The 25,979-nt window shown below is 38.4% G+C and overlaps 2 protein-coding genes across 2 annotated transcripts; one reads left to right on the forward strand and one right to left on the reverse strand.

The window, feature by feature from the left end:
• Positions 1 to 12,472: 12,472 nt before the first annotated feature.
• On the forward strand, positions 12,473 to 13,636 carry LOC110932015 (class V chitinase CHIT5). The gene has a single exon (XM_022175379.1). It carries the CDS (start codon positions 12,473 to 12,475, stop codon positions 13,634 to 13,636), a length of 1,164 nt encoding a protein of 387 aa, XP_022031071.1.
• Positions 13,637 to 14,694: 1,058 nt separating this feature from the next.
• On the reverse strand, positions 14,695 to 17,794 carry LOC110929613 (cytochrome b561, DM13 and DOMON domain-containing protein At5g54830). Its single transcript, XM_022172772.2, has one exon. The coding sequence runs from the start codon at positions 17,640 to 17,642 to the stop codon at positions 14,940 to 14,942; it is 2,703 nt and encodes a 900-aa protein (XP_022028464.1). The 5' UTR covers positions 17,643 to 17,794; the 3' UTR covers positions 14,695 to 14,939.
• Positions 17,795 to 25,979: the final 8,185 nt, after the last annotated feature.

Here is a 25,979-nt window from a genome sequence, read left to right on the forward strand (position 1 = left end):
AAATACACAAGCCAATTATCATTAGAACCTTTCGGCTCATGACTTAAGCTTGTTAACTTAGCCAAACACCACAATTTGTGTCTATCAACCTCTTTTAGGCATTTTATCAAGCATCTTGTGTGCATACTTTACAATTAGTCATGTTATTCTTGTCATTGAAGTTTTGTAACCACAAAACCCCTAATTAACAAGTAGAATGTTTACTATATCATTTTTACATTCAATTTCTGATTGTAACTTGTTTAAAACATCATCATTCACATAATTCATACACAATTTTGGGGCTTTTCATTCTAGGTGAAAACCCACTTCAATACATGACACAAAACAAATTTTAACACAAAATTTATCCATCAATTCTCCTGATTTCAATTTAGTTTATGATCCTATACTGTAATCACATGTCCTAGAATCATAACTTTACTCAATCATTCAAATATCTCTACTAATCAAACTATACCCAAAAATCAAACATCACCAAAACTGAAATTGTAACTTACCTATTGTTAGACAAGTGTTGGTGATCAAGATTTTTGATTCATGCAGTGGTTACATGCCCAATTCGCCCTTCAATTGATCAAATTAGATGATATAAGGGTTTGGGTGTTATTCCTTTCTCCTGGTCGTCCCCCTTCACGCACACACTGATTTTGTGTGTGTGTTTGGTGTATTGTTCACTAATATTACTTTAGTTTCAGATTTTGACAAGTTTGGTCCCCTCAATTTCACATAAACTATATCTAGGGCATTTTAATCATACTTGTCCTATTGTGTTAAGATACCAATTAACTAGGTTATCTTTTCCTAGTCTTTTATCTTAACTTATTACTGACATTTAGTTTAAAATATAACATTAATATTTTTGGGGTGTTACATTATTGCCTCCGTTTACGCTATTACTGAAGTTATCTTCAGAAATACGTTTGCTAGGAACGATTTGTTGTGGTTCTATTGGATTTTTAACAGCAGCAACGATTGCTGGAATAGCGTTGGCTATCCCTTGAGCAACTATTGCTGTGATAGCGTTGGCTATCCCTTGAGCAACGATATTTTCTATATCCTGCCTAGTCATATATTGATCCCCCGGTTGTTGCTCAGATTGATTAACCTCATTAACTGGTTCATTATTAGTATTTTCCATCTGATAACATATTTATTAGTATCAATAAATAACAATTATACATAAAATAATCATATAAATTTCACAATACACATATAGCCAACTTATTGATTTCTTGATTTCCATTTATATTTAATAGTATGCATCAATACACACCATTATCTTACAAAGTTTTATTTTAGGTTATTTTACAGACTGATTTTTACTATTATTATTACACAACCACAGTTCCATAAATCCCCTATCCTTTGTCAGATGATATTCTAGTAATGGCGTTCCCTCTCATCGTATTTCCAGGTGATCTGTCCCCCAATCTCTTTGATCCTATTCCCAGTATCCATTAGTTCTTTGCCAAAGTGGCGGAGTTCAGCCATATTCTCGTTACTCATTGGTGGATTTGGTAAAGGTTCTGGATTGAATTGAGGAAAAAGCTTATAGGGATTGTTTTGGAACTGTATTTCATTAGTTAACCATTCGTCTATTTGCGAGTGGATTGAAGGATTTGGAATAGCTGGTTCTAAGTTCATTGGTAGTTGTGTTTCAAGAAAGGGAATAAAAACATTTTCATTAACAGGCTTAATAGTATTATAGCTTGTCAATATAAAATCTAGCTCTTCCTGAGATGGTAACCCTTCAATTTGCCTAGAACTTTCCCCAATTTCCATTTTCTTAGGCTTGGGTTTCTCGAGAGGTAAAGCTTTGAATTCTATTGGTTCTTCTATGTCTGATATATACCTATTGAAATATCTGGAAACCTCTATTCTTACTGGATAGAGATTTAAATTCTGAAGGGCGTCAGACAAGTCACTCATGCTGTTTAGCAAAATACACACAATTACTAAATTAAAATTCATAACAAAATTTTGCAGAAAAACTTTCAAATATTATTTCATACTGGGTAACTACCAAAACAACGGAATTTTAAAACACACTAGGTTTTATTTGTAAATTTATTTATTTACTGAATAAGGTTTCTAGACGGTAGATAATAAAGGTGCTAAAACTTGGGTCAAATTATTTAAGGATTTGCATTAATCGCTACATTGGCTAACATATAAAGATCTACCCATACTGTACACAATTAGTCAGATAATAAAACACATAATCATAGAATAGCCATTAATAAAAATTAAGTATTTTCTAAATACTTAATTGGCTTAAATTAGTGGCTTGATCAGTGGCTCTGATACCACCTTTTTCTGTCACGGCCCCCGACCCGGTTTGACCCGTTTCAGGAGCCGCGGGACAGAAATCCCGTGGTATTTAATTTAGGCGACAGCGGAAGTCTTTTAAAACAGGATCTTTCAATATTTAAAACTGCCCGTTTACATAATTTAGGGATAAAACCCCGGTAATTTACAATCATTTGATTTCACTGGGAAATATTTTATTTTACAAAACATGTTTCTTTATTTTATCATAAGCCACTTTCTTAAGCTTGTAGTGCTTCACGGCACTTTTCCTGGATTATAACAGATCACCTGAAACATGTTTGAAAAAGGTTTTGTCAGCGGGAAATACTGAGTGAGTTCATTCAGGTTTTATAAAATGACCTTTAGTTATAAAATACAGCATAAGAGCGATTACAATGGTTTATATCTTATTTTTATCTGGCGCCGTGTCACAATGGTGACGATTGTCATACCACTATTAGGTCAATGAACCCAAATAGTGATGATTATCCCTAGTAGGTCAATGAACCTAACTAGGAGAAAATTAGTAATGTGCACAATACCCCACTAGCCAGTGATTCAAGATATCCACGACTTAGTCCCTGTAATTATAACTTTTGAAAATAATTTGGAGTATTGTAAAACAGTTGATAAAAAGAGAATGACTCACATTGCAGATTTAACGAGCAGTGTATAAGCCTACTGATTTAGCCTTGTTTAACCTAATTTTAATAACAATGCACACAAACTGGGTTAGTAACTAATACAGCAATTATGACAATTCACGAGATTAAACCCTCACAACGATTAACAAAGTGCAATACTTAACAATTCAGCGGATTCACAACGAATGACAGAGTATAGCCCGAGTTCGGACAGCACTCAAACATTCAAGTCGAAATTACGACGAATGACAAAGTATAAACTCAATTTGAGCAGCACTTAATCATACGTTGGATAGTTACAATCGATCGGACGTTGAATCGTAATAGCGATCGAGTTATTACCCTGTTTTGCGGCAGCACTTCATGAATTTGTGTGTGTTGTGGACTGTTTCTATGATATCTCAGTGTGTATAACGAATTTCTTCGTCGTTTTAGTGCCAGAAATCAAGTCCCAATGTCTGCTATTTATACACCAATTTTGACATGCTTACGGACCGTAAGACTTTTTTTCCTTACGGTCCGTAAAGGACACCTGATCACTATAGGGTAGCCACGTGTGGGACTAGGCCTGCTGAGTTGACAGTTTCTTCAAATTTGAATTCAACAACAAGTTATTTAGATAATCGTCCACTAGGGTTTACCCCCTGAGTTTTAGGGGCCCTGATCCTGATTCTGATGGTTCTGAAAATGTTAGGGTTTGTGCAGAATCACTTGGGTGTCTTAATTAGGGTTTTCTTAATAGATAATTAACATACTAAGTATTAATTTTAGTGAGAGTTGTTACAGTTCATACCTTGGTTCATCAAAATATGAGTACGAGGAGGAAGGTTCATACCTTTGGTCTTCATAAGATGTGTATGAAGTCGATGGCTCGTACCTGGGCTCCTCATAATAGTTATATGAATTGGATGGTTGAAATAAGTTACAATATTGTACCGAGTGCGGGTCACCACAATTAGTGCAATAGTCTCCCATGTAATCATCCTCCTCATAGGTGTAGTTGTAGCCTCCTGAGTATTGATCCATAGGAATCACTCAACAGACAACAACTGAGTCTCGGGTCCAGAAAACAGAAATAAAGACGGAAACAGAAGCTGGACACGGCCCCGTGTTTGGTGAACACGATATTTAAGCCCTTTGTACACTTTTTAGCCAAGTTTTAAATTTATAAAACACGATATTTACTAACACTACACACACATATGGGTAAGTGCACCCATCGTGGACGTAGTATAGTGTTGGTAAGATACCGAGGTCGTCCAAGGACACAAGAGCTTTTAGTACCGGTTTATCCTCAACATCTTATCAAATCAAAATGTTAGAAAAGATTTTAAAACTAAGAAAATAAAACTAACTAAATGCTGAAAAATAAAAATTAAAATTAAAACAGATAGACAAGATGAATCACTTGGATTCGACTCTTGTATAGTGTAACCTTTGATTATTTTCGCACTTTTGCACTTGTTTAAGAGATTATCTTAGTTATTGTAGTAGGCCCCTCTTTTGAAGGTGACGTTACCCTCAACCCAGTAGTTTGAGTCAGCAAGGATACAATCCTAAAGGGTCGGATTATTGAAAGATAATTAATTAAGTTATTAATGCAAATTATGGTAGGCCCCTCTTTTGGAGGTGACGTTACCCTCGACTAAGTAGTCTGAGTCAGCAGGGATACAGTCCTAAATAGTCGGGTTATAGTATTAATAGTAGTTTAACTTATGAGGGTGTCAAAGAGTTTGGATCCCCGCCATCCAATACCTTTGGGTATTGAAGGAGATCCTACTAAATTTGACCCAGGTCCCTTGCAGGACCTCTAAACGCTGAACAAGGGCAAGACTCTTACCAAACCGTTCCCTTAACCCCCGACCAGGTAGCCAACATACCTCCATATAGACCGTGGAGATATGAATGGTGAAAATCTTTTATTTCATATAGACAGTAAAATAATGTCAAGACACCACGGACAAACGATAAGGAAGAATCACCTTCAACATAAGAAACTAGTTATTAAAGTCATTAATACAAAACCAAATAAAAAGTGCAAAAGATTAAAAATAAAAAGTATTACACTAGAGACTTGTCTTTACCAAGTGATGTAAGAGACTTAGGCAAACATGGCCTTTGATTGTCAAGAACTCTTACGATCAATCTTAGATCCCGAGACGACTCACACACTCTATGATGGACAATGGATGATGGTGGTGGATGATGGTGTTATGGTGGTGGTGGGTGAAGTGTGAGAGAGGTGGTGTGCCAAGGGATGAGTTGAAATGGCTCCAAGCACTCCTATTTATAGGCTGAACAGAAACCTGGGCACGGCCCCGTGTTCGTCTGACACTCTCTCTCTTCATTAATTGTAATTCGCAATTACAATAAATGCGCCTGCAGTACTCTGACCACGCCCCCGTGTCCGCTGGGCACGGCCCCGTGGTGGGCAATAGAAGCTTCTACAGGTTTGTCTTTCCTGCTGCTTCTTGGGCACGACCCCATGCTTACTGAGCACGGGGCGTGTTCAATCTTCCGCCTTCTCTTTTTTGCTTGGGAGGATGCTGTCGAGGGGTCGGGCAATCCACTTTTGTCCCTTTTCTTGTATTTATGTTAGATTTTGCTGCCTTTTTGCTTCTTTTGTTAATTTGAGCTCATTTAATCCTGAAAATACAAAAGGAAGACAAAAACACACTTTTTCCAACATTACTACTAAAAGGGGTTAGTTTTATGCCACAATTGATATAATTTATATGTTGCATTTTACGCGTATCAACTAGCCGTCCACTCGGACTTCCGTCCGATCGGACAGGCTGTCCGATTGAGCTGCCTGGCCAATCGACCAGCCCTTTCCTCTTTGGGTAATCCTATAAATACCCAATGTCACTTTCATTCATTCTACTTTTGGCAAGTGACGTCCAACCAGCGCATTCTCCTCACTTTTCTTCAGATTTCTCTCGATTCCGGTAAGATCTCGTCCTAAATCTTGTACTTCCTTAATCTACACGCACTCCTACACCATTCTATCCTTTAAATCTTAACTTTTAACCGTGAAATCACCAAGATTCAAGGTGTTCTAGGATGACGTCATCATGTGTTCTTGAAGAACTTCATGTTTTGGCCTCAATCCACCAAGAGCAACTTGGATCTTACCGATTTCCACATAAACAAACAAAGATCTTTCATAGATCTAAAAATATTCACAAAGAAAAGGATTGAAAGATGGTTTTCCAACTTTCTTTCAACTCTTTTACACTCAATGCCTTCAAAACTGATAGAAACGGAGCTTGTGCCGACCTACTACTCAATCTCGTGGTTGTGCGGCCCAAGATCTGGATTCTAACCACGAGGTTCACCGATTTCGGGTTAAACATGGAACACCACACGAAAGGTAAACTGACCGGATTTGGGTGGTTCCTGTCCGACCAGGACGGAGCGCCGTCCGACCGGATTGCTGTCCGACCGAACAGCCAATCCGATTGACTGGCCAAACCGAACGGCTTGCACCTTGGGTCCCACACTTAAACTATTCACCAACATTTGAAGTCTGATCGTTGAACGAGTTGTTGTCCGATCGAACTACCATCCGATCGGGTTAACCGCCCGAACGTGTGACCATTTGACTTCAACACTTAAACAATTTTTAGCATGTTCAATGCACTAGGAATGCCACCCGATCGAACGGCTGTCCGATCGAGTGACACCCTGCTGCGAACTTGTTCTCACTGAAGTGCCCAACCAATCGGGTTGCCGACCGATCGAACGACCGTCCGATCGACCGACCTGAAAGGTAGAGATACTTCAATGTTTTGTAATGCTACAACAAAAACTTCAAAAGTCAAACCAACATACACAAACACATCCTTCCTAAAGAAAGAAACAATCCACTCGAACGGCCATCCGACCGGACCGCCGTCCGAATGGACTGTCACTAGCACGATCAGCTGTCCGATCGGACTACCATTCAATCGACCAGCTGTTCGACCCACCAACACTTGTTTTCGTTTTACGCATCTCTTATCGTATCATTCTGATCAGGCTAACCATACTCTCAAGCACTCCCTTCAATCCATGAATCGCTGTGAGTATACTCGATCCCTTTTTGCTTTACGCACTTTTGGGTGTTACATACGTTACTTATACGAAATCACATCGAACACACTACGCAATACGTTTAACGCTAATCGTTACCACATGTTATACGTGACTTAATGAATGCTTGTTTGTTATATTTACACATGGAATGCTGTCTACCTGCCTTAGCAACGATAGTACTATAGTTTGGACTCAGCACCCGTTTACTCGGGGGTTGTTAAGGACAATTATTTGCATGGATTACAGTGGTGATCATGTATTACGAACTGCCTTGGGTAGTTAACCCGCAGTCATTGGTATTGATAGGTTCATGTCGATAACTAACATGCTTCGTTTTACTCAGTGTACGTGCTGGTTATGCGTAAACTATTTCGAACTCTATATGCTATTATCAAACTTGTATGCTCGCCTTTACACTATGTGTATTGACTTTTATTTTAACGTATGTGACAGGTGCTTAAGGTGTCTATTTGATTGGAAATCAAGGCTAGGAAAGAGTCTTAGAGACCAACAAATAGTTGTCTGTACTAAGAAAACCTGAGTTGTCGGAACAGAACAATTTGCCTATATTTGTACTGTAATAATTATATTATCTTATTCAATGACATGGTATGGGACATGTTACTTAAAATATTTGGTAAATATAATTGTTATGGAAACTTCTGGACAATCTGTTTCGCTCAGTGCCGCTCCCTGATGTTTCCGCCATCGGTTAGGGTGTGACACTATAGACTAGGTCAATCCTAAGACTCGACCTAATTCTCTATAGTTATGGCTCTGATACCTATCTATCACACCCCAACCGATGGTGGAAACATCGGGGCGCGGCACTAGGCGAATCAGATTGCTCAAGAGAATCCATAACAACTATTAAATGGCAATATTTAAAAGGTTAATTGTCCCATACCAATCAACAAACATTCCACAACAATTATTACAGATAGCGTGTCTCGAAAGCAAAACAAGTCCGACAACCTAGATTTCTATTTGTGGAGTTTCTAGAGTGTCTATCTTGATTTCCAGCATAGCATACATCAACCTGTCACATACGTTAAAATAAAGTCAATACATAAAATGTAAAGGTCAGTACAAAAGTTTGAATAGCATATAGTAGTGAAAGCGTTTACGCATAACCAGCATGTATCACGTAATGGGCGAAGCATGTAACTATCTAACAATGAAACAACTTAACCACAAGACTGCATTGTAGAGTATGCGCGACACATGTTCAGCGAACACGTGAAGTAAAGAGATGTGATCCCTAGCAACCCCTGTCCACGTGCTGAGTTCAAACTATTGTACTATCGTTGCTAGAGGCGGTATAGTGTAACACTGTATAAGCATAGTAACCAGCATTCATAGATCACGTATAACATGCAGGAGCGGTTAGCGTTCATGAAGTGTTTGCGTTGTGTGTTGTTGTGTTTTGATAGAGAACGTATGTAACACCCAAAGTGCGCTAAATGAAAATGGGTTCAAGTATACTCACAGTTCGTGTTTAGCTAGTAAACACAGACTTGATTGGATTGAAGGGAGCACGTTCGAGTTTGCCTGAGCATAGAACAGTAGCGTAAGCGTTGAACAACGTGTAAACAGAGTATCGAATGGTAGGGTGTTCGGATGGTGATTCGAACGGATGGCCATTCAAATGAGTGTGTGGTGTTTGGAAAATCATTAAAGTTTGAAGTTTTGTTAAAAGTGTTAAAGTATTGGGAATTATAAAGGGACAGGTCACCTGGTCGAAAGGTCATTCGATTAGCTGGTTATCCGATCGGATAGCCTTTCGAGTGGGCGATCTGTTATTTGAAAACTTGTGAAATTTTCTAAATTAAAAAGTTTGAGGTTTAACGGAGACGGCGTGATGATGTGTCAAACAACGGAAAACACACCAAGTCCAGCTCATTCGACCGAGTGGTCTCAGCCCATTCGATCAGACTCACTGTTCTTGAAGGAATTTCATGTTTAACCCCTTAATCGGTCATCTCTCCGGTGGAAATTCGTTTTCAAGCCGGCTCTCAACTAGAAAATGAGTAGAGAGTCTGAATGTGTCCAGATTCCATCGGTTTTGAGTAGAAAAGTGAAGAAAAGTTGAAGAAAAGTTGAAAACAATTGAAAAGTGTTGAGATCTTGTTGAGATTCATGTTAAAACGTGTGAAATATTTCAGATCTAGAACCATTCTCGATCAAATGGTGTTCCTTAACCGTTTGCCAGAGCAAAACGGTGGAAACCACCTTCAAGAGGTCTAAATCAGCGATTTCAGAGAAAAAGTGAGTGTTTGTGTGTGATTTTGATGAAGAAGATGATGTAGAAGTGATTAGTGATGATGATTGTACAAGATTTGAGGAGAAATACTTACGAAATAGCCTTGAATCACGAGTAAAAGTGACTGAGAGTGACTTATGTGCGTGTGGTCATATGGAGGTGTCAAATTAGTGAAAGGAAGGTGTACGGGTACTATTTATAGGGTGAGAGAGAGTTAAGTCGGTGCAAGATGCGGGGTGTCGGATGGCTTGTCGGTCGAATGGCCACTCGGTCGGATGGCCATCCGAGCGGATAGTCATCCGGACGAAAGTCCATTTGATCAGTTGCTCATTCGATCAGTCGAGTTGCGTTTTGTTAGTTTTCCGGCTTTTGTTTCGTGTGTTAAGCGTTGAGCTGCGTTTAATCGAGTAGCGAGTAAGTGTTGAGCGTGTAAGCGTTGCGTTGAGATAAACAAACAACATCAAACAAGTAATCACACAAATAACACATATAACAACTAAAAAGCATAAAAGTAAATCCACATTTCGAGTTTGCGTTGCGTTCGCATTGAGTTTGCGTTGTGATAGCGTTTAGTCTAATCAAGCGATGTAATATGCGATAAAATGCGGTTAAGCGTTGAATAATAGCGTTAAAATACGTTAACTGCGTTTTGAATAAGCGTTGTAATAAGCATTTAAAATGCGTTGTAAAATATAGTTTAAACCCTTTGCGGTAATCGAAATCTCGGGAGTACAAGCGTTTACGAGAAAAGATAACGACAAGTAATGACCCGGAAAGTCGGGTTGTTACAGCCACCACCACCGTTGACCATCAAAATCCACCACCCAAATCCTCCAATTCTTCACCCTCACCACTCAATTTTAGCCCCACCTTCTTAGATCACCATTACACTACCTCTAACTCCTCCAATTCAACAGGCACCCCTGTCGCATAAATGAAGATGATAATCCTGTTTATCACAGAATAAATGAAGTTACTGCTTACTGATGTATATTTTGGGTCAAAATAGCCAAATGTGTCGAGCACCCTTGCTGTTACATGAGTTTCTTGACCCGTTGACATTAACTTAGCCAAACCAAAATATACCTGTGAAAAACCATTTAATTACCCGTTTTAGAAACCAAACATTAATGAAAGTGAAGACAATTATATATACCTTTGCTTCATACCCCAATCGCCACTTTAAGCCTCACATTAATAATAGTCTCTCTCTTTTCTGCAAATCTCATCTACCACCCACAAACACCAACACCCACCCTCTGATCTAACACCACATTCAACAGATCTAACACCTAAGAATGAAAGAGCAAATCAGAACTTGGAATTAAGCCTAAACATCCCCCGATTTACAACCACAAAGCAGATCGGAATTTGAAAGGTACTACTGAACCTGCTTCCGCTGATGGTGTGATGAATCGATATTAGAAAAACGCTGCCGAGGATTGCTTATCGCCCGTACCCCCTTCAACCAAACCCTAATTCTTCACGATCTTCCGATTCGTCAATCATTTAGCTCACAACTAGCTCATAGGTCACCAATCGATCGAACTTAAACCATCGAAGCAATCAAAACCCCAAAAAATCTCACACTTTTCGAAACTCCAAGTACGTGATCTAACACGGTTGTTGAAATCTGAGTTGCAAGCGTAGTTGTTTAGTTTTCTGATCTGAATCTGTTACTATGAATTTTTTATTGATTGAACAAAGAACCAGAGTGAGAGAGTTAAAAAATATAGAGAGAGTGGGTAAAGAGAGAGAGAGAGAGAGAGAGACTGATTTGTATTTTTATATAGTTTTAATATTTCAAAAAAATTGTTTTATTTATTAAATAGATTTTAAAGACGGTTTTACCCTTACATGCTATGCATGTGAGGCAATCTAACAAGGATTATTAACTGGGTTAGTGATAAAGGATGAAATCGGCAACAAAATTAATCTTAAATGATGGTTTTGGAAACTTTTAAAGATTAAGGCTGAAACCAGCAAGATTGATGAAACTTAAAGGACGTTTTGTGCAATTTTCTCTTACTTTTAACCCAAAACTTTTTATCTTTTGCAATCTATCCTCGCAACTTTTTTTTTACTTTCAACTTTGTTCCTTTATAGTTTTCATTTTCCGCAGATTTTTCGTTTTATGCTTGGTTCTAAATTTTGTGACTTAACACATCTCAACGTGCGTCTTTGATTTAACGTTTTTACGTTTCGTTCTAAATTTTGTGAGTTAACACGACGCAACGTGCGTGTGTGGGTGAACGTTTTTACATAGTCTATTTTTTCCCGTTTGACAGGTTTAACATAACGTGCGGGTCTTAAATCGACTTAGTTATAACTAAAGAATCCCCGCCGCATTGCGACAGGTCTCAATTCTAGTTATTAATTATATTGTTTTAATTTTTCATTATTTTATTGAACATTTAATTATTTAAGTATTTTTTTGGTATTATACTAAATAATTTCCAAATACTTAATTAGTTATAAAACTTTAGAAACTAATTTCTAAATGCTAGGTTTGGGTTGATGGTTTTACGGACGGTTTTTCAAAATTTTCTTCTGTATTGTAAACATCGATTATCGTAATGACGTAACTTTTTCATGATACCTAATGTATTGTTGCGGTATACTTTTTTTTTCAACGTTTCGATGCTCAAAACTATTTTAATTGTTACAATGAGGCAACTTTTTTCTTGATATATAAATATACCGATGCAACATGTTTTTTATCTACGCCTCAGTCTTCAAAACAAGCCACCAGCCCACCACAATGCGTGGCATATCCCACTAATTACACTGACCAAACGTGACTTTGATCAATAACCCATTAAGTTATATTCTTTTTAATACAACTTAACTTATGAAAATTTGATGAGAATAACTAAAAGTAGAGGGGGAAGTAGTAGCAAATAATAAAAAAAAATGACCATTCGTTTGTAGCGTGTGTACATATAGATACATTTATTTCAATGTTCATAGTTCGTAAACAATGGTGCCTACTTCTTTGAACACAAATGAAGTAAGAAGCCATTGGAATCTCTATTTCTGTTTTGTCCATTAGGAAAAGTTGCCGATCTACACGACGTCGTAAGCTGATGGTTGTAACTAAGAATATTCAACGTTTTTAATAATAAGTCTATAAATAGTTACTAAATGTACAAAACAAGAGATAAAGCTAACAACCATGTCTATAACCTTCCTCTTTTTCTTAACAATTTTCAACTTTTCTTTTGATCATGGTGCCTTTGCACTTGCATCAAAACCTCGTGTTTCGGCTCCCTCATCGATTGGCAGGTTGCTTCACCCTCAAGGAATTAGAGCGGCTTACTGGCCTTCGTTCACTGGATACCCCGCTTCATCCATTGACACATCATACTTCTCACACATTTACTACGCGTTTGTCCTACCATCCCCTACAACATACGCACTCAACGTCACCTCGGATGATGTAGAGAAGCTACTCGAGTTTGCAAATGCAACGGGTAGTTGGAATCCGCATGCCAAGACGGTTTTATCCATTGGGGGTGGTGGAGGTGGTGCTTTACCCGGTATCTTCTCTCAAATGGCTAGTCAAGCGTGTTCTCGTGCCACTTTTATTAATTCTACCATAAAAATAGCACGGGAATATAACTTTGACGGGGTTGACCTCGATTGGGAGTTTCCATCGAATGAATCAGATATGTCAAACCTAGGTTTGTTGTTTAAGGAATGGCGTGAAGCACTTGAATACGAGGCCAATATCACCAAAAGGGTCCGTCTCATATTGACATCAGCCGTCTATTATGCATCCAACATTTCTTTCAATGGTGGACCCCGATCATATCCGATTCAAGCAATAAGTCAATATGTTGATTGGATTAGCCCAATGTGTTTCGATTATCATGGTTCTTGGGAAAATTTCACAGGATTGCACTCGGCATTGTATGACCCATACACAAAACTTAGCACAGATTTCGGTATTGGGTCGTGGATTCAAGCAGGCGTGCCTCCCAAAAAGATTGTCATGGGCCTACCGCTCTATGGTCGAACATGGTCGCTCGCGAACCCAAACATCACCACTGTTGGAGCACCCGCTACCGGCACGGGCCCTGGAAGCGGCCTATTGGTCTACTCTCAAGTCATTGATTTCAATAGGGACAACAATGCAACAATTGTATTTGATGACACAAGGATTTCCTATTATTCGTATGCAGGAGATTCATGGGTGTCATATGATGATATTGGGTCGATTAAATCCAAGGTCCATTATGCACGGACTCGGTCCCTAGGTGGGTATTTCTTTTGGGCCTTGGGCCAGGACTTAGATTGGGCTATTTCAAGCACAGCTTCACAAGCATGGTTAACTTGATTTATTTATGTTCTGTATGTAATATTTGAATGAGAAGATTTAACATCTTTAGTAGTAAGGGATGTTAAAAACAAACTGTTATGATATTCAACTTTCAAAGATCTAATGCTACGATTCCATGGGCCCAAACTGCCAAACCGAACCTTTTTGGCCAGTCCGGCCAACCCAGCCGGTTCCGATTAGTTTCTCAGAAGCCATAGTTACAAGTTCGACCTTAAAAAAACAAGCCAAACTGAACCGTGAATATCCATAATCTTTAGCCCAACAACGCACACCAATCATAGTGTTAAGAGAGAGAAGATCTGAATTTTTATAATTTAATTTTTTTTAGTATTTAGGGTAAATGACCAATAGGGGAAGGTTCATTTGAGAAGAAAAATTAATTGAGAAGAAAAAGAACAAAGGGTAATTTTATAAAACATTAAATAGTTTTTCATTTATCTCATTTATTATTAATTTTGACTAATTAATTAGACATAAAGACTATTATCCTCCACATGAACTTTTTTTTGCCTACACACATCAAAAGTTATCCTACATATTTCGAAATTCATCCTACACAACTCGTAATTTATCCTACACAACTCGTAATTTATCCTACAATTTAAAGTATTTTATTTTATTTTTTTGAAAAAATATATATTTTGAAGATAAGTTACAAATTATTTAATGTAGATAGTTATTAAAGAGGAAGACTACAAATTAATGACCTATGTAGATTTATCAATGTACCCTTATAGTAAGATTAAATACTTATATTAAATGAAGTAAAATAAAGCATTCTTATTGGTTGAAATTTTTTCTTTTTTCTTCTTACAAAAAATTTCTTCTCATTTGAACTCTCCACTATATACCACATGACCAATATACCCTCATGTGAGATCCATTTGGTCAGATTTAACCACGAAAATTAACTGAGTTAGTGCTAAAGGACATAACTTGCAAGGGTCTGCAAACATCGAGTAACACAGTTTGCAATAAGTGATATACATAAAGGACGATTTTTGTAATGTACTCTAGAATCTTTGTTAACAAACTATTTTCGAACAAAATAGAAATGATAATAACACAAAATTTCCACTTCTCTAAAAGAAAGAACCTGCAAAATATGTTGATTGTTGATGAATATAACAAATGTATTAACTGTAGAAAAAGTACATAAGATATCATTTTGCCTCAACAACCTGCAAACATGTTGACTACACACAGGGAGCCACCAAGATCATAACTGGTGACCGGGTCGAGATCGTTCATATAAAAAATGAAAACCAAAGGCCACCGAATCTTGAAAAAGGACCCGATTTTATATGACAGTGTACCTCCCACCCGACGTTGGTTCCAACTGAATTTCCATTCTATCCGACATAACTGATTCTTTTTCGCCATGATTCCCGTTTGAACGTAAAAGATCAGCATCCTCATCTTCCGAATTACCCAAAACCCAATTGCTTCGTGTAACCGTCTCCTGCCAACGCCTTTTATTATATTCTAAGTATATAAAGGTGAGAGCACCTAACAATACCCACACGATCAAAGCCCACGTTAACCCGTGGGTGTTTTCGTCATTGTATCTTTCTCCTAGATGCTTCATTCCAGTAATAAGAGCGGAAACCCCGACAAGAATAGAACATCTGCCGACATACATGTGGATGTATTCCCAAATGACCCTTTTGGATGACGGGTTTTCGTTTTCGGGCTTTTTAGGTCGGAAGTAGGCGTTAATGGGCTGTATGCAGCCCATGAGAATCGTCAAGATTCCGAATTTGACGTGTACGGAGCCCAGATGGAACCCTCGAAGCTCGGCAACGGCAAAAAGGATCCCGAGAAACGTGATTGCTAACCCTGAGTATTGCGAGTAGACATGAACCTTGAACCATATGTCACCGGGTAAATGTTTCGTGTAACGTGCAGCTAGAATGCCAGCCGGAAGTAACATACCCCAAGCAAGAAACATCATGAACCCATGTACTGCTAATACGGGTCGTAAATCCTCCTCGGCTTCGGCTGAACCACGAATAAGCGAAACCCGAACGGGCTTGTTGCTTTTTACCGAATGCATGTTACTTTCTGTTAAATGGTCTGATGACCATTTCGCCCCCATAGCCCAGATAACTTTGAGAGGAGATGTGGGTTCAATAATGTTGTTACACTCTTTTCGTTCTTTGCGGTTACAATTGGGATCCAACGGACGGGTGAATTCGAGAGTGATGACACCGTTTTCCGACCGGCATCTCACATACGTCAAATTTTCATTGGTCGGGTGGAGACTTTGGGCGTTCATTCCATCTATCCAATACGTATTGACCCGACCCGTACCGTTAACGTCAACCCATCCAACATACGCGAAACTATTCTCCATTTCTGACCCGAAACCGATAGCAAGATACCCGCTTTTCTTCTCACCACGAGCTGCTATAGATATAGACTTATCCGAGAGTGTCCAAAAGAAATTAACCTGCTGATCATCTAACAGAACGCTGTTTTTATACATATCGGTTAAACCACCGTCTACCACTTGAACCTTCCAACCCATTTTCTGTGTGAAAACCGACTGATAATAGACTTGATCCGGTGTGTTTCGGTCCGGGGCCCATGTCAGTTCTTTAGGACTGGACTGCACCCCTTGGGCTTCTGGTCCACCTATGAAAACCGTTTCCGACATATTTCTAGAAGTAGCATTCCCGCCAAGCGGGTCAGACGTGATGTAGAACGCAACATCATGACCTGCTTGTATCGAGAACATTACGGGGACACCTCTTTCGACTCTCAAAACCGGTGATTCTTTCTTGTTCAGATACAAAACCTTTGATGGATTTGGAGGGTTCGGGTAATGCAAAGCGGGGCCCGAAGTAACAACAATAGGTTCTTTCTTATCTGCAATTACTAGCTCTTGATCCTCCTTATCCTCAGCATCAAGTGGCCCGACACAATCGTTAACCCTCTCAGAAACATTAACATGCACATGCCCGTAAGTCTTTCCATGATTTTGCGGAAGGTAATACGGTCGAAGCGAATCGGGCGGTTTTATCAAACCTAAAGCCCAAATGCAGGTTCTTTTGCTTGTAACATCAATATCCCAATCATACGTCTTGTCTACCGACTTCAACGGCCTCTGAAACCGAATAAACGACACCCCATCTTTCCGATGCCCATAAACCAACCGCGTATTGTTAACCGATTCAACAGAATTCGACGTATTATACATGGTATCCGGACACACACCCTCAACCGTACCATCATCATTCTTCATGCACTCACTATACTTAGTAATATAAAAATCATCCGCAAACGGAACACCATCTTCCATAAACCCCGTCACCGCCACATCAGCGTTAAGCATATGATCATGCTCCCTGCCCGGCTCCGTCCACCCGAACGCCATATAGTTTTGAATCCCGATCGCACCCTCTAAACCAATATCAATCACATTATCCTTCTCATTTAAAGTCCATCTTAACCTATATGTATCCGATAACACCTTACAGTTTTCAAACATCGTCGGCTGAACATCAACCTTAACGCTTGAATTCGATTCTGATCCCGAATTCGATTCTGAACCCAAATCGGGCAACACAACATGGCCGAAATCTGAAGCCGCTAAACTATCCCAAACAGAAACAACCTTAATCTGATCCCATGTAACATTATCCATCAAACTAACAACAAAACTATGATTCTTATAAACTGTATCATTCAACTGATCATGAGATATAACAAACCCAGATGTTAAATTTTCATAATCATCACCAAAAGCCCCCCACCAATGAACATGAGAACTCCCAGGAAGCATATCAAATTCACTAACCCTAAAGGAACAATCATTAATAATACTAAAAGATCCTCTTAATTGATGCTGAACCATAACAAATTGGGAAGTGAAATTAAGTAAACTAGTGTTGGATCTAGGGCAATTTTGGGGGGAAAGTGGATCTGATTTGGTGAAGATAAAGGGGTTTATTAGAAAGCATAATGAAATTAGATAAAGTAATAAGTGGGATATTGCCATTCAAATTGGAAAAAGATGTGAGATTTGGTGTGATTTGAAGTGGGTGTTTGAGGGTTTTGGAGATTGAGGGTGAGTTAGTTACCTGATTTGATCGCCGGAGAACGCAGCGGCGGTGTACAGAGATGGAAGGAAATATTAAAAGAAAAGAAAAATCAAATGAGAAGACTTTTCTAGTTTTTTTTTTTTGGTAAATCTTGTTTACTTGATACTCATGGTCAATTGTGCACTTTTGGTCCTTGGAAAATTAAGGTTTCCCAAGATTATTTGTTTTTAGAGGAAGTTGGATTGGGAGGTAGGGGTGTTCAGAATTCGATTTGGATTTGAAAAATTCGAAATTTGATTCGAATTCGATTAAAAAGGTTTGAATTCAAGTTGCTTCGCATTCGAATTGAATTTATGATTTTCAATTCGATTCGATTCGAAATTCGAATTCAATTTATATATATTTTAAATATATGTATATACAGGTAGAGGATCATGTAAAAAAGGCCTAAAGTGTGAGAAGGGTAAAAAAGAATCTCAATCATTAGATCTTTTGATCTAATGGTTGAGATCAATAGAGACCAAATTGTAAAATATTTTCATTAATTTGGACAGATTTGAAATATCTAGGGACAATATAGTCTTTTAAACCCACTAGAAATTAGGTAATGCACATGTAACTTCCCCCCATGTTTTTTAAACGTCAATAACTTTTTATACGTAACTTTTTTTAAAAAAAAATTACACCATAATAACGAGCGTTTTTTATCTTTAATATGAGTACCATATTGCTATACTTATATAGAGAAAAAAATATGTTTCGATCAGATGTTTAGTCAATGAATGGTGTTATATACTTGCTGAATGGTGTTATATACTTGCTGAATGGTTTATATACTTACTGAATGGTGTTATATACTTGCTGAATGGTGTTATATACTTGCTGAATGCTGAATGGTGTTATATACTTGCTGAATGGTGTTATATACTTACTGAATGGTGTTATATACTTCCTATAATTAAGGTGGCGGTTATGGGAAGTTTTTAATTAATTGAATTAATGATAAAATTACTTGTTTACCCTTTTCAATTAATTTAGATCTAATAGCTGTGATTCTTTCTTACCTTTCTCACACTTTTGGTCTTTTTTACAATAACCTTACCCTGTATATACATACACAAACATATAGACACACATATAACTTCTAAACTTGGCTAAAATATGAACTACCTCCATAAGTGATAAGTTTATTATTCATAACATTACAATACCTACAGACAAATAGCTAATACTACTTCTTTCTAAATTTTTAGCTAACTTAAATAGATACAAGTAACCAATCTATCTTCTAAATTTTGGTGTTTTGATATATTAATAGTTAATTAATTTTGCAGATTATAATATTTTTGTTGAATATAATTATTTGTAGTAGTTTTAAAAATAAAAGTAAAATAATTTATTATTTAGGGTGAATTTGAAATAAATTGAATTTATTCGAATTTAGTTCGAATTCGAGTTTCAAATACTAATCGAATCGAATACGAATTCATGTAAATAAAATGAAAATTCGAATAATTCGATTCGAATAATTTGAAAATTCGTTATTCGATTCAATGAACACCCTTATTGAGATGACAACGTTGAGGTAATCTCATAGCCGATTGTAAAATCTTGTATTATAATTGGCTCATTACCCGTCTGGTATCGGGTATACCCGTTGAGATTTTTATTTATATATATATATATTTTTTTATCTTTCTTTACAATTTTATGTTTTAAAAATCTATATAATATATTGAATTATGATAAATAACATACATATCATCATCACCATAATAAATATTTGATATATTTAAAAATGTAAATATATTATTATATTAATCTCAAAAAATTATTTTGTATTTCATAGCATATAAATATAAATAATGTCATCAAAATATGAAAAGATTATATTTCAAATAATAAGGCTACAAGAATGAATAAAACATTACTAAAAATAGTTAAAGGAAAATAAATATAAAACCTAAAAGTTTTTAAGTATACGTTTTAGGTAATCGTGTATATGGTTTCGGGTAATCATGTCGGATATCATTTAATCTCATACCCACGAAATATTTTTTTTCATACCCATACCAGGCCCAATACCCCTCATTTATCAGGTATACACGTTCCAAATACTTAGGATTTCAGGTATACCCGTTGGACTCGGGTAGTTTTGCCATCCCCAAAGTTGGACACTATACATCCTTAACCTTTTAAAGGGGCTAGATGGCCTCGCGATTTGATGTCGTAGTCTTATCCTACACTTTTATGTTTTTTTGAACGACCAACCTCCAAATAGGCTACTGGAGAAATTCATCACATCGGGATATACTCGCCTTTCGAACAAAGGAAAACCCTCACCTATGGCCGAAGCCCGTGAACACTCGCCTGAAGCCATGACAGTGCGGTGAGGAATACGCTTAGCTTAAGGATCGAACTAGCGATCACCGCCTACTCGCCTAGTCTCCCATCATCACCAGGTGCCACATAAACTAAATGCTAGGGACTTAAATTGAACCTGAATCATTTATAACACGAGCTCTCTCTCTCTTACTACTCCACCACTAACTCATTGGACCTACACTTTTATATAAGAGGTTGTTTACAACTTGAACTTGTGAAATAATGTTTGTACCCAATTGATGTGATCGTGTCGTCCCGATCAGTCAAAGACCCAACTAAACCTAGGTAGCTAGGGTAAGTCGGGTATCGTATCCACGAAGAGCATATGGTCAGTATCGCACGGTCGTTCGATTAGTTAGACTATTTACAAATAATGTACAAAGTGATTATGAAGATTGCTAATTTTATTTGTTTGTTTGGTTTTGAAAATTAATCGGAGTGAACGTACAATTTGATGTTATTCTTAAAACAATGTGTGATTAATTAAGATTGTAAACTAAACTAAAAAGTTGAAACAAGAATTAGGAGTACGGATCACACCCGGTTCGATAATTGCAAGACCTAGGGTTCCTACATGTTTTAACTTGATTCAATTGCATAGAGTGATTAACAGACTACTATCACGAAACTTAGGTGCCAATTGCTATCTACGTCATAGACAACGGACCACAATGCACTTCATTACCTCGGACATGTAAATCCTAACCTAAGATAAGGCATAATTGCACATAATCATTTCGCAAAGTCATAACTTTATCATCGTTCGACAATTCACGAATTCGAAACAAATGCAAGACAATTATCCAAGGTTCAAATACTAAACAATTTGTCACAAAATCAAATCAAAATACAAATGCATAAACCTTAGAAAATCTTACAACATCTACACCGGGGTGAAACCGAAGAGACTAGCCGCTCATGGTTGGGTGGACGCGATCACCGGCCGACGAACACGAACACGGAGCCATGACCTTGAGCCTTGAGGAGTGGTGGAGGTTAGGGTTTGAAGGTTTGATGGAGGATGATTGAAGATGATGGAAATGGTGATTGTGGAATGGATTAGGGTTCTAGGTTAGAGGTGAATGGTAGGTGGTGTTAGAGATGATTGGGAATAGGTTAGATCCCTCGAAAATGATCCCCTCTAGTGTTTTTGAACTCCCTTATTCGTAACTCCCTGAATTTTTGGTCAAAAGATCATTTAACTCGTCAAAAACACCCAAGAAATGATATTTCGTGACAGAAAGATCTAGGGGGCGTCGCCGACGGTGCTCCAATGTGGTGATTCCGTCCGACGTCTTGTTTTACTGTATACAGGGTTTCCGGGCGACGGCACTTTCTACGGGGCGTCGCCTAAGGCCCAAATGGGCGTCGGCGATGGTCCCTACAATACCACTTCTCCGTTTTTTGTAACACCCGTCTCATTTAATTAAGATTTTAATATAAAATACACATTTTCAAAAGGAAATGCATCATTTCATAAAGTTAGACAAAACAGTGAGTTTTCAAAGTAACAATGTTCTAGTTAACTAATTAGCTAGTTAAGACATCGAAATGATAAGTTGAGTGTTTACAAAAGGAACATTGTTTACAACAAAGTTAGATAAGTGCGGAAGCTTCAAAATACAGTGTTCGGTTCTTGGCGCTTGCTTGATCTTCATCCAAAAGATTACTACTTTCACCTGAATTCAAAACCAACTTAACAATTAGTTTTGATAACTTAATAATGTATGGAAACAAGTTACAAGTGTTAAAACAACAAAATTTAAAAAAAATTCGGCCCCTAGGGGCGTCGCGCTACGCCACGCCCTATTTTTGACAGAAGGTTCCTTTATTTGCTGCTGCACTTGCCCAACTCAACCCTAAACCAAAATTCAAACTTTGAAACTTCATAACTCTCGTTCTACATATCTATTTTACGTGATTCTTTTTCCTACGTGTCCGTAATTTAGTTACCAACGCATCTATCATGATCATTTAATCAACAGTTGAGTTTACAGACTCAAAGGCTAATGGTCCCTTATTTATTTATTCGACCCGCATAATTTTGCACTAATTCTAACACTAATATTCTTATGACTTCAAGGCGTGTTTACCCATCTTCCGGGGCTTATGATCATTGGCGTATCATTATCATTGAGTTCCGGGGCTTGTGATGTCACACCCCAACCGATGGCGGAATCATCGGGGCGCGGCACTGAGCGAAACAGATTGTTCAGAAGTTTCCACAACAACTATCATACAATTCAGTTATATAACACGTCCCATACCGTGTCCCAAACAATAACAAGTTATCATAGAAAGCAACTAAACAATATGGGAACTGTTCCGACAACTCAAATTCTTAATTATTACAGACTGAATTTAAATATTGTTTTAAGACTTCTAGACGGCTAACTATAGATCTTACTGACTACAGGTGCCAGTACAAGATCTACAGATAATTATGGCCCTGGAGCAGGTATATGGACACTGTCCTAAGGTCACAGGCTCCTAGAAGCTCATTATTGCCTCGCTTCCCTAGCACGCTAGTAGCTTAAACCCCTGTCACATACGTTAAAATAAAAGTCAATACATATAATGTAAAGGTGAGTACACAAGTTTGATATAGCATATAAAGTTCGAAAGTTTACGCATAACCAAGCACGTACACAAGGGCAAACGATGCATGTAAATTATCAACATGGGACCATCGATACCAATGACTTCAAGTTGACTGTCCGAGACAGTTCGCAATACATGATTACCACCGTAATCCATGCAAGTAATTGTCCTTAGCAACCCCCGTGGGAACGGGTGCTGAGTCCAAACTATAGTACTATGTTGCTAAAGCAGGTAGATAGCACTCCACGTGTAAACATAATAAACAGCAATCATTTAGACAAGTAATACATGCAAGTAGGTTAGCGTTCAAATAGTTTGTGTTATTTGTGAATTTGATAGATTACGTATGTAACACCCAAAAGTGCTGAAAGCAAAAAGGGATCGAGTATACTCACAGTGGTTGGTCGTGGATTGAGAGGAGCACTGAGAATAGGTTAGCCTGAATAGTTCGATAGCACAACGATGAGTAACGCGGAAAAAGTAAACAATGTACTTGGATCGAGTAGGCCATTCGATCGGACAGCAGTTCGACCGAGTGGGCTGTTCGATTGGTTTGAAAGTCCGTTCGAACATCCATTCGATCGGCCGGCTGGCTCGATCGGCTGGTTTCTTCAAGTGGATTGTTTCTTCCTTTGATGTGAAGGATGTGTTTGTGTATGATGGTTTGTACTACCTTTCAGGTTGGCCGATCGAACAGCTGTTCGATCGGTTAGCCCAACCGATCGGCTAGCACTTCATTGTTTTCAAATATGTCACTCGATCGGCTGGCATGCTCGATCGGGTGACATTCCAATGTTTCGAAAAGTCTAAGTGTTGAAGTGTAGTATCTCATGATTCGAGCAGTAATGATTACAATCGAGTGGCGTAGTCGATCGAACAGTACCTCGTCAATACTACACTTTGTGAGTTGGTGGGTCTAAGTGCTAGTCGATCGGTTAGCCTAGTCGTTCGGCTGGCGTAGTCGTTCGGTTGGGCTGTTCGATCGAACAGCCTAGCCGTTCGGCCAGCTTCTCGATTCGGTTAACCTATCACTTAACACTTGGTTATTCCCGTTGTTTGTTGATGTTTTAGAGATATTTTGACTACGAGTTGAACCACAAGGCTGAAGTCCCTACTTAGTCTACTGACTCGAGCAGGAATCACCCAAACTCGGTCAGAGACGGTTTGGAACCTAAGTTTAACGTTTAACTCGAAATCGGTATATCTCTCGGTAGAACCCGAATCTTGAACCATGTGTTTGTTTAGATTGATTTGTAAATCGGTTCAAGTCTCGTTTTCACCTTTTTGAGTGTAAAAGAGTTGAAAGATAGATGAAAACCCATCTTCCAATCCTTTTCCACCGTGAAATGTTAAGATCTTTGGAAGATTTTAGGTTATTTATGTGGAAATCGGTTAGATCTAAGTTATTCATGGTGGAATGATGCCAAAACTTAGTGTTCTTGAAGAACACATGATGACATCACCCAAGAACACCTAGATCTTGGTGATTTCATGGATGAAATTCAGATTTTGAAAGATAGAAAGATGGAGAATCGATTAATGAACAAAAACGTACAAGGATTAGAGCGAAATACTTACCGGTTTGAGAGAAATCTGAGATTTAGTGAGAAGAAGAGGCTGGTCGGTCAGAGCTTTTCCAAAAGTGGAAAGTTTGACAAGGACAGCCCTATTTATAGGCTTCCAAAAGAGGAAAGGGTCAGCTGATCGAACAGCATCCCTGATCGAGCAGCTGCCCGATCGAACAGCTTGTTCGATCGGCTAGCCTGTTCGATCAGGTTGCCCTGTTCGATCGGCTAGCCTGTTCGATCAGGTTGCCCTGTTCGAACGGCTTGCCTGGTTTTGAGTGTTTCACGACGATTTGTGATATTTCGAGTTCGATGAACGATGATTTGAGAATGATAGAATTCCTAATCAAATTACTTTTAGTCTCAACTACTATATCTAACATACAAGCATCCTTACAACCATTTCGGGTTCGATTTCCATTGAGTTTGATTCACCTTTGAGTCTTGATTGATTTGATTGATTCACCACACACTTTAACATAAAAGTGAACATGCACAAGTAACACGTAAAGCACACACACACGTATAAAAGCATTAAAATTATCCACACTTGAGTTTGATGATTGATTCGATTAGCTTGATTATTGATTGACTAGCTTTATTGCATTGTTACTTCCTATCATACACAGTCGATCGTTGATTCACAGTCGATTATCGTCCGATTAGTTTGATTATACAACACTTACTCCAAATAATACGAAAATCAAAATGAAACTAAAATGAAATTAATCTTTATTAATCTTTAATTCCAATAACAGTCAACTCTTGACTTTGACTTTGACTTTGACTTTTGGAAAACACGGGGTGTTACAGTCTCCCCTCCTTTAGGGAATTTCGTCCCGAAATTAGGCCGAGAACCGTACATCGCCGTGTGATTTTACCAATTCGATGCTTCAGATCTATCTGAACAACTGTGGGTACTTGGCCTTCATGTCACTTTCGAGTTCCCAAGTGAACTCCGCGCCTCGTTTGCCTTCCCATCGTACTTTTACAATAGGAATGCGAGAGCGTCTGAGTTGCTTGGTCTGTCGGTCCATGATTTCGACAGGCTTTTCCACGAAGTGTAGCGTCTCATTGACCTGAAGATCGTCGAGTGGTATTATTGCGTCGTGGTCGGCTACGCATTTTCGAAGGTTTGAAATATGGAAAGTCGGGTGGACATTGCTGAGTTCCTCCGGCAATTCGAGTTTGTAGGCAACTTTACCGATCCTTTCCAGAATCTTAAAAGGTCCAACAAATCGAGGCGCAAGTTTCCCTCTTTTGCCGAATCGGACTACTCCCTTCCAAGGTGATACCTTTAGGAGCACGTAGTCGCCAACTGCAAATTCGCGGGGCTTGCGTCGTTTATCGGCGTACATCTTTTGTCTGTCCCGGGCCTTCACCAAATTTTCCCTTATCTGGTGGATCTTGTCAGTCGTTTCTTGCAGAATCTCGGGCCCAGTCAATTGTGAATGACCGACCTCGTGCCATACAATAGGCGAGCGACATCTCCTACCATACAAGGCTTCGAAAGGTGCCATTTCGATGCTGGAGTGATAGCTATTATTGTACGAAAATTCGACCAACGGTAGGTGTTTGCTCCAACTACCACCAAAATCGATAACACACGCACGGAGCATGTCTTCAATAGTACGTATCGTTCTTTCAGTCTGCCCGTCGGTTTGCGGGTGGAATGCGGTACTCAAATTCAGCGTCGTACCAAGAGCTGCTTGAAAAGTTTCCCACAATCTCGATGTAAACCGA

This window comes from Helianthus annuus, chromosome 16 (assembly GCF_002127325.2).
Source record: "Helianthus annuus cultivar XRQ/B chromosome 16, HanXRQr2.0-SUNRISE, whole genome shotgun sequence".
Lineage (NCBI taxonomy): Eukaryota > Viridiplantae > Streptophyta > Magnoliopsida > Asterales > Asteraceae > Helianthus > Helianthus annuus.

What these genes read in the sequence shown, in the direction of transcription:
- LOC110932015 (XM_022175379.1), top strand. Translation starts at nt 12,473, where the DNA reads ATGTCTATAACCTTCCTCTTTTTCTTAACAATTTTCAACTTTTCTTTT.
- LOC110929613 (XM_022172772.2), bottom strand. Translation starts at nt 17,642, where the DNA reads ATGGCAATATCCCACTTATTACTTTATCTAATTTCATTATGCTTTCTA.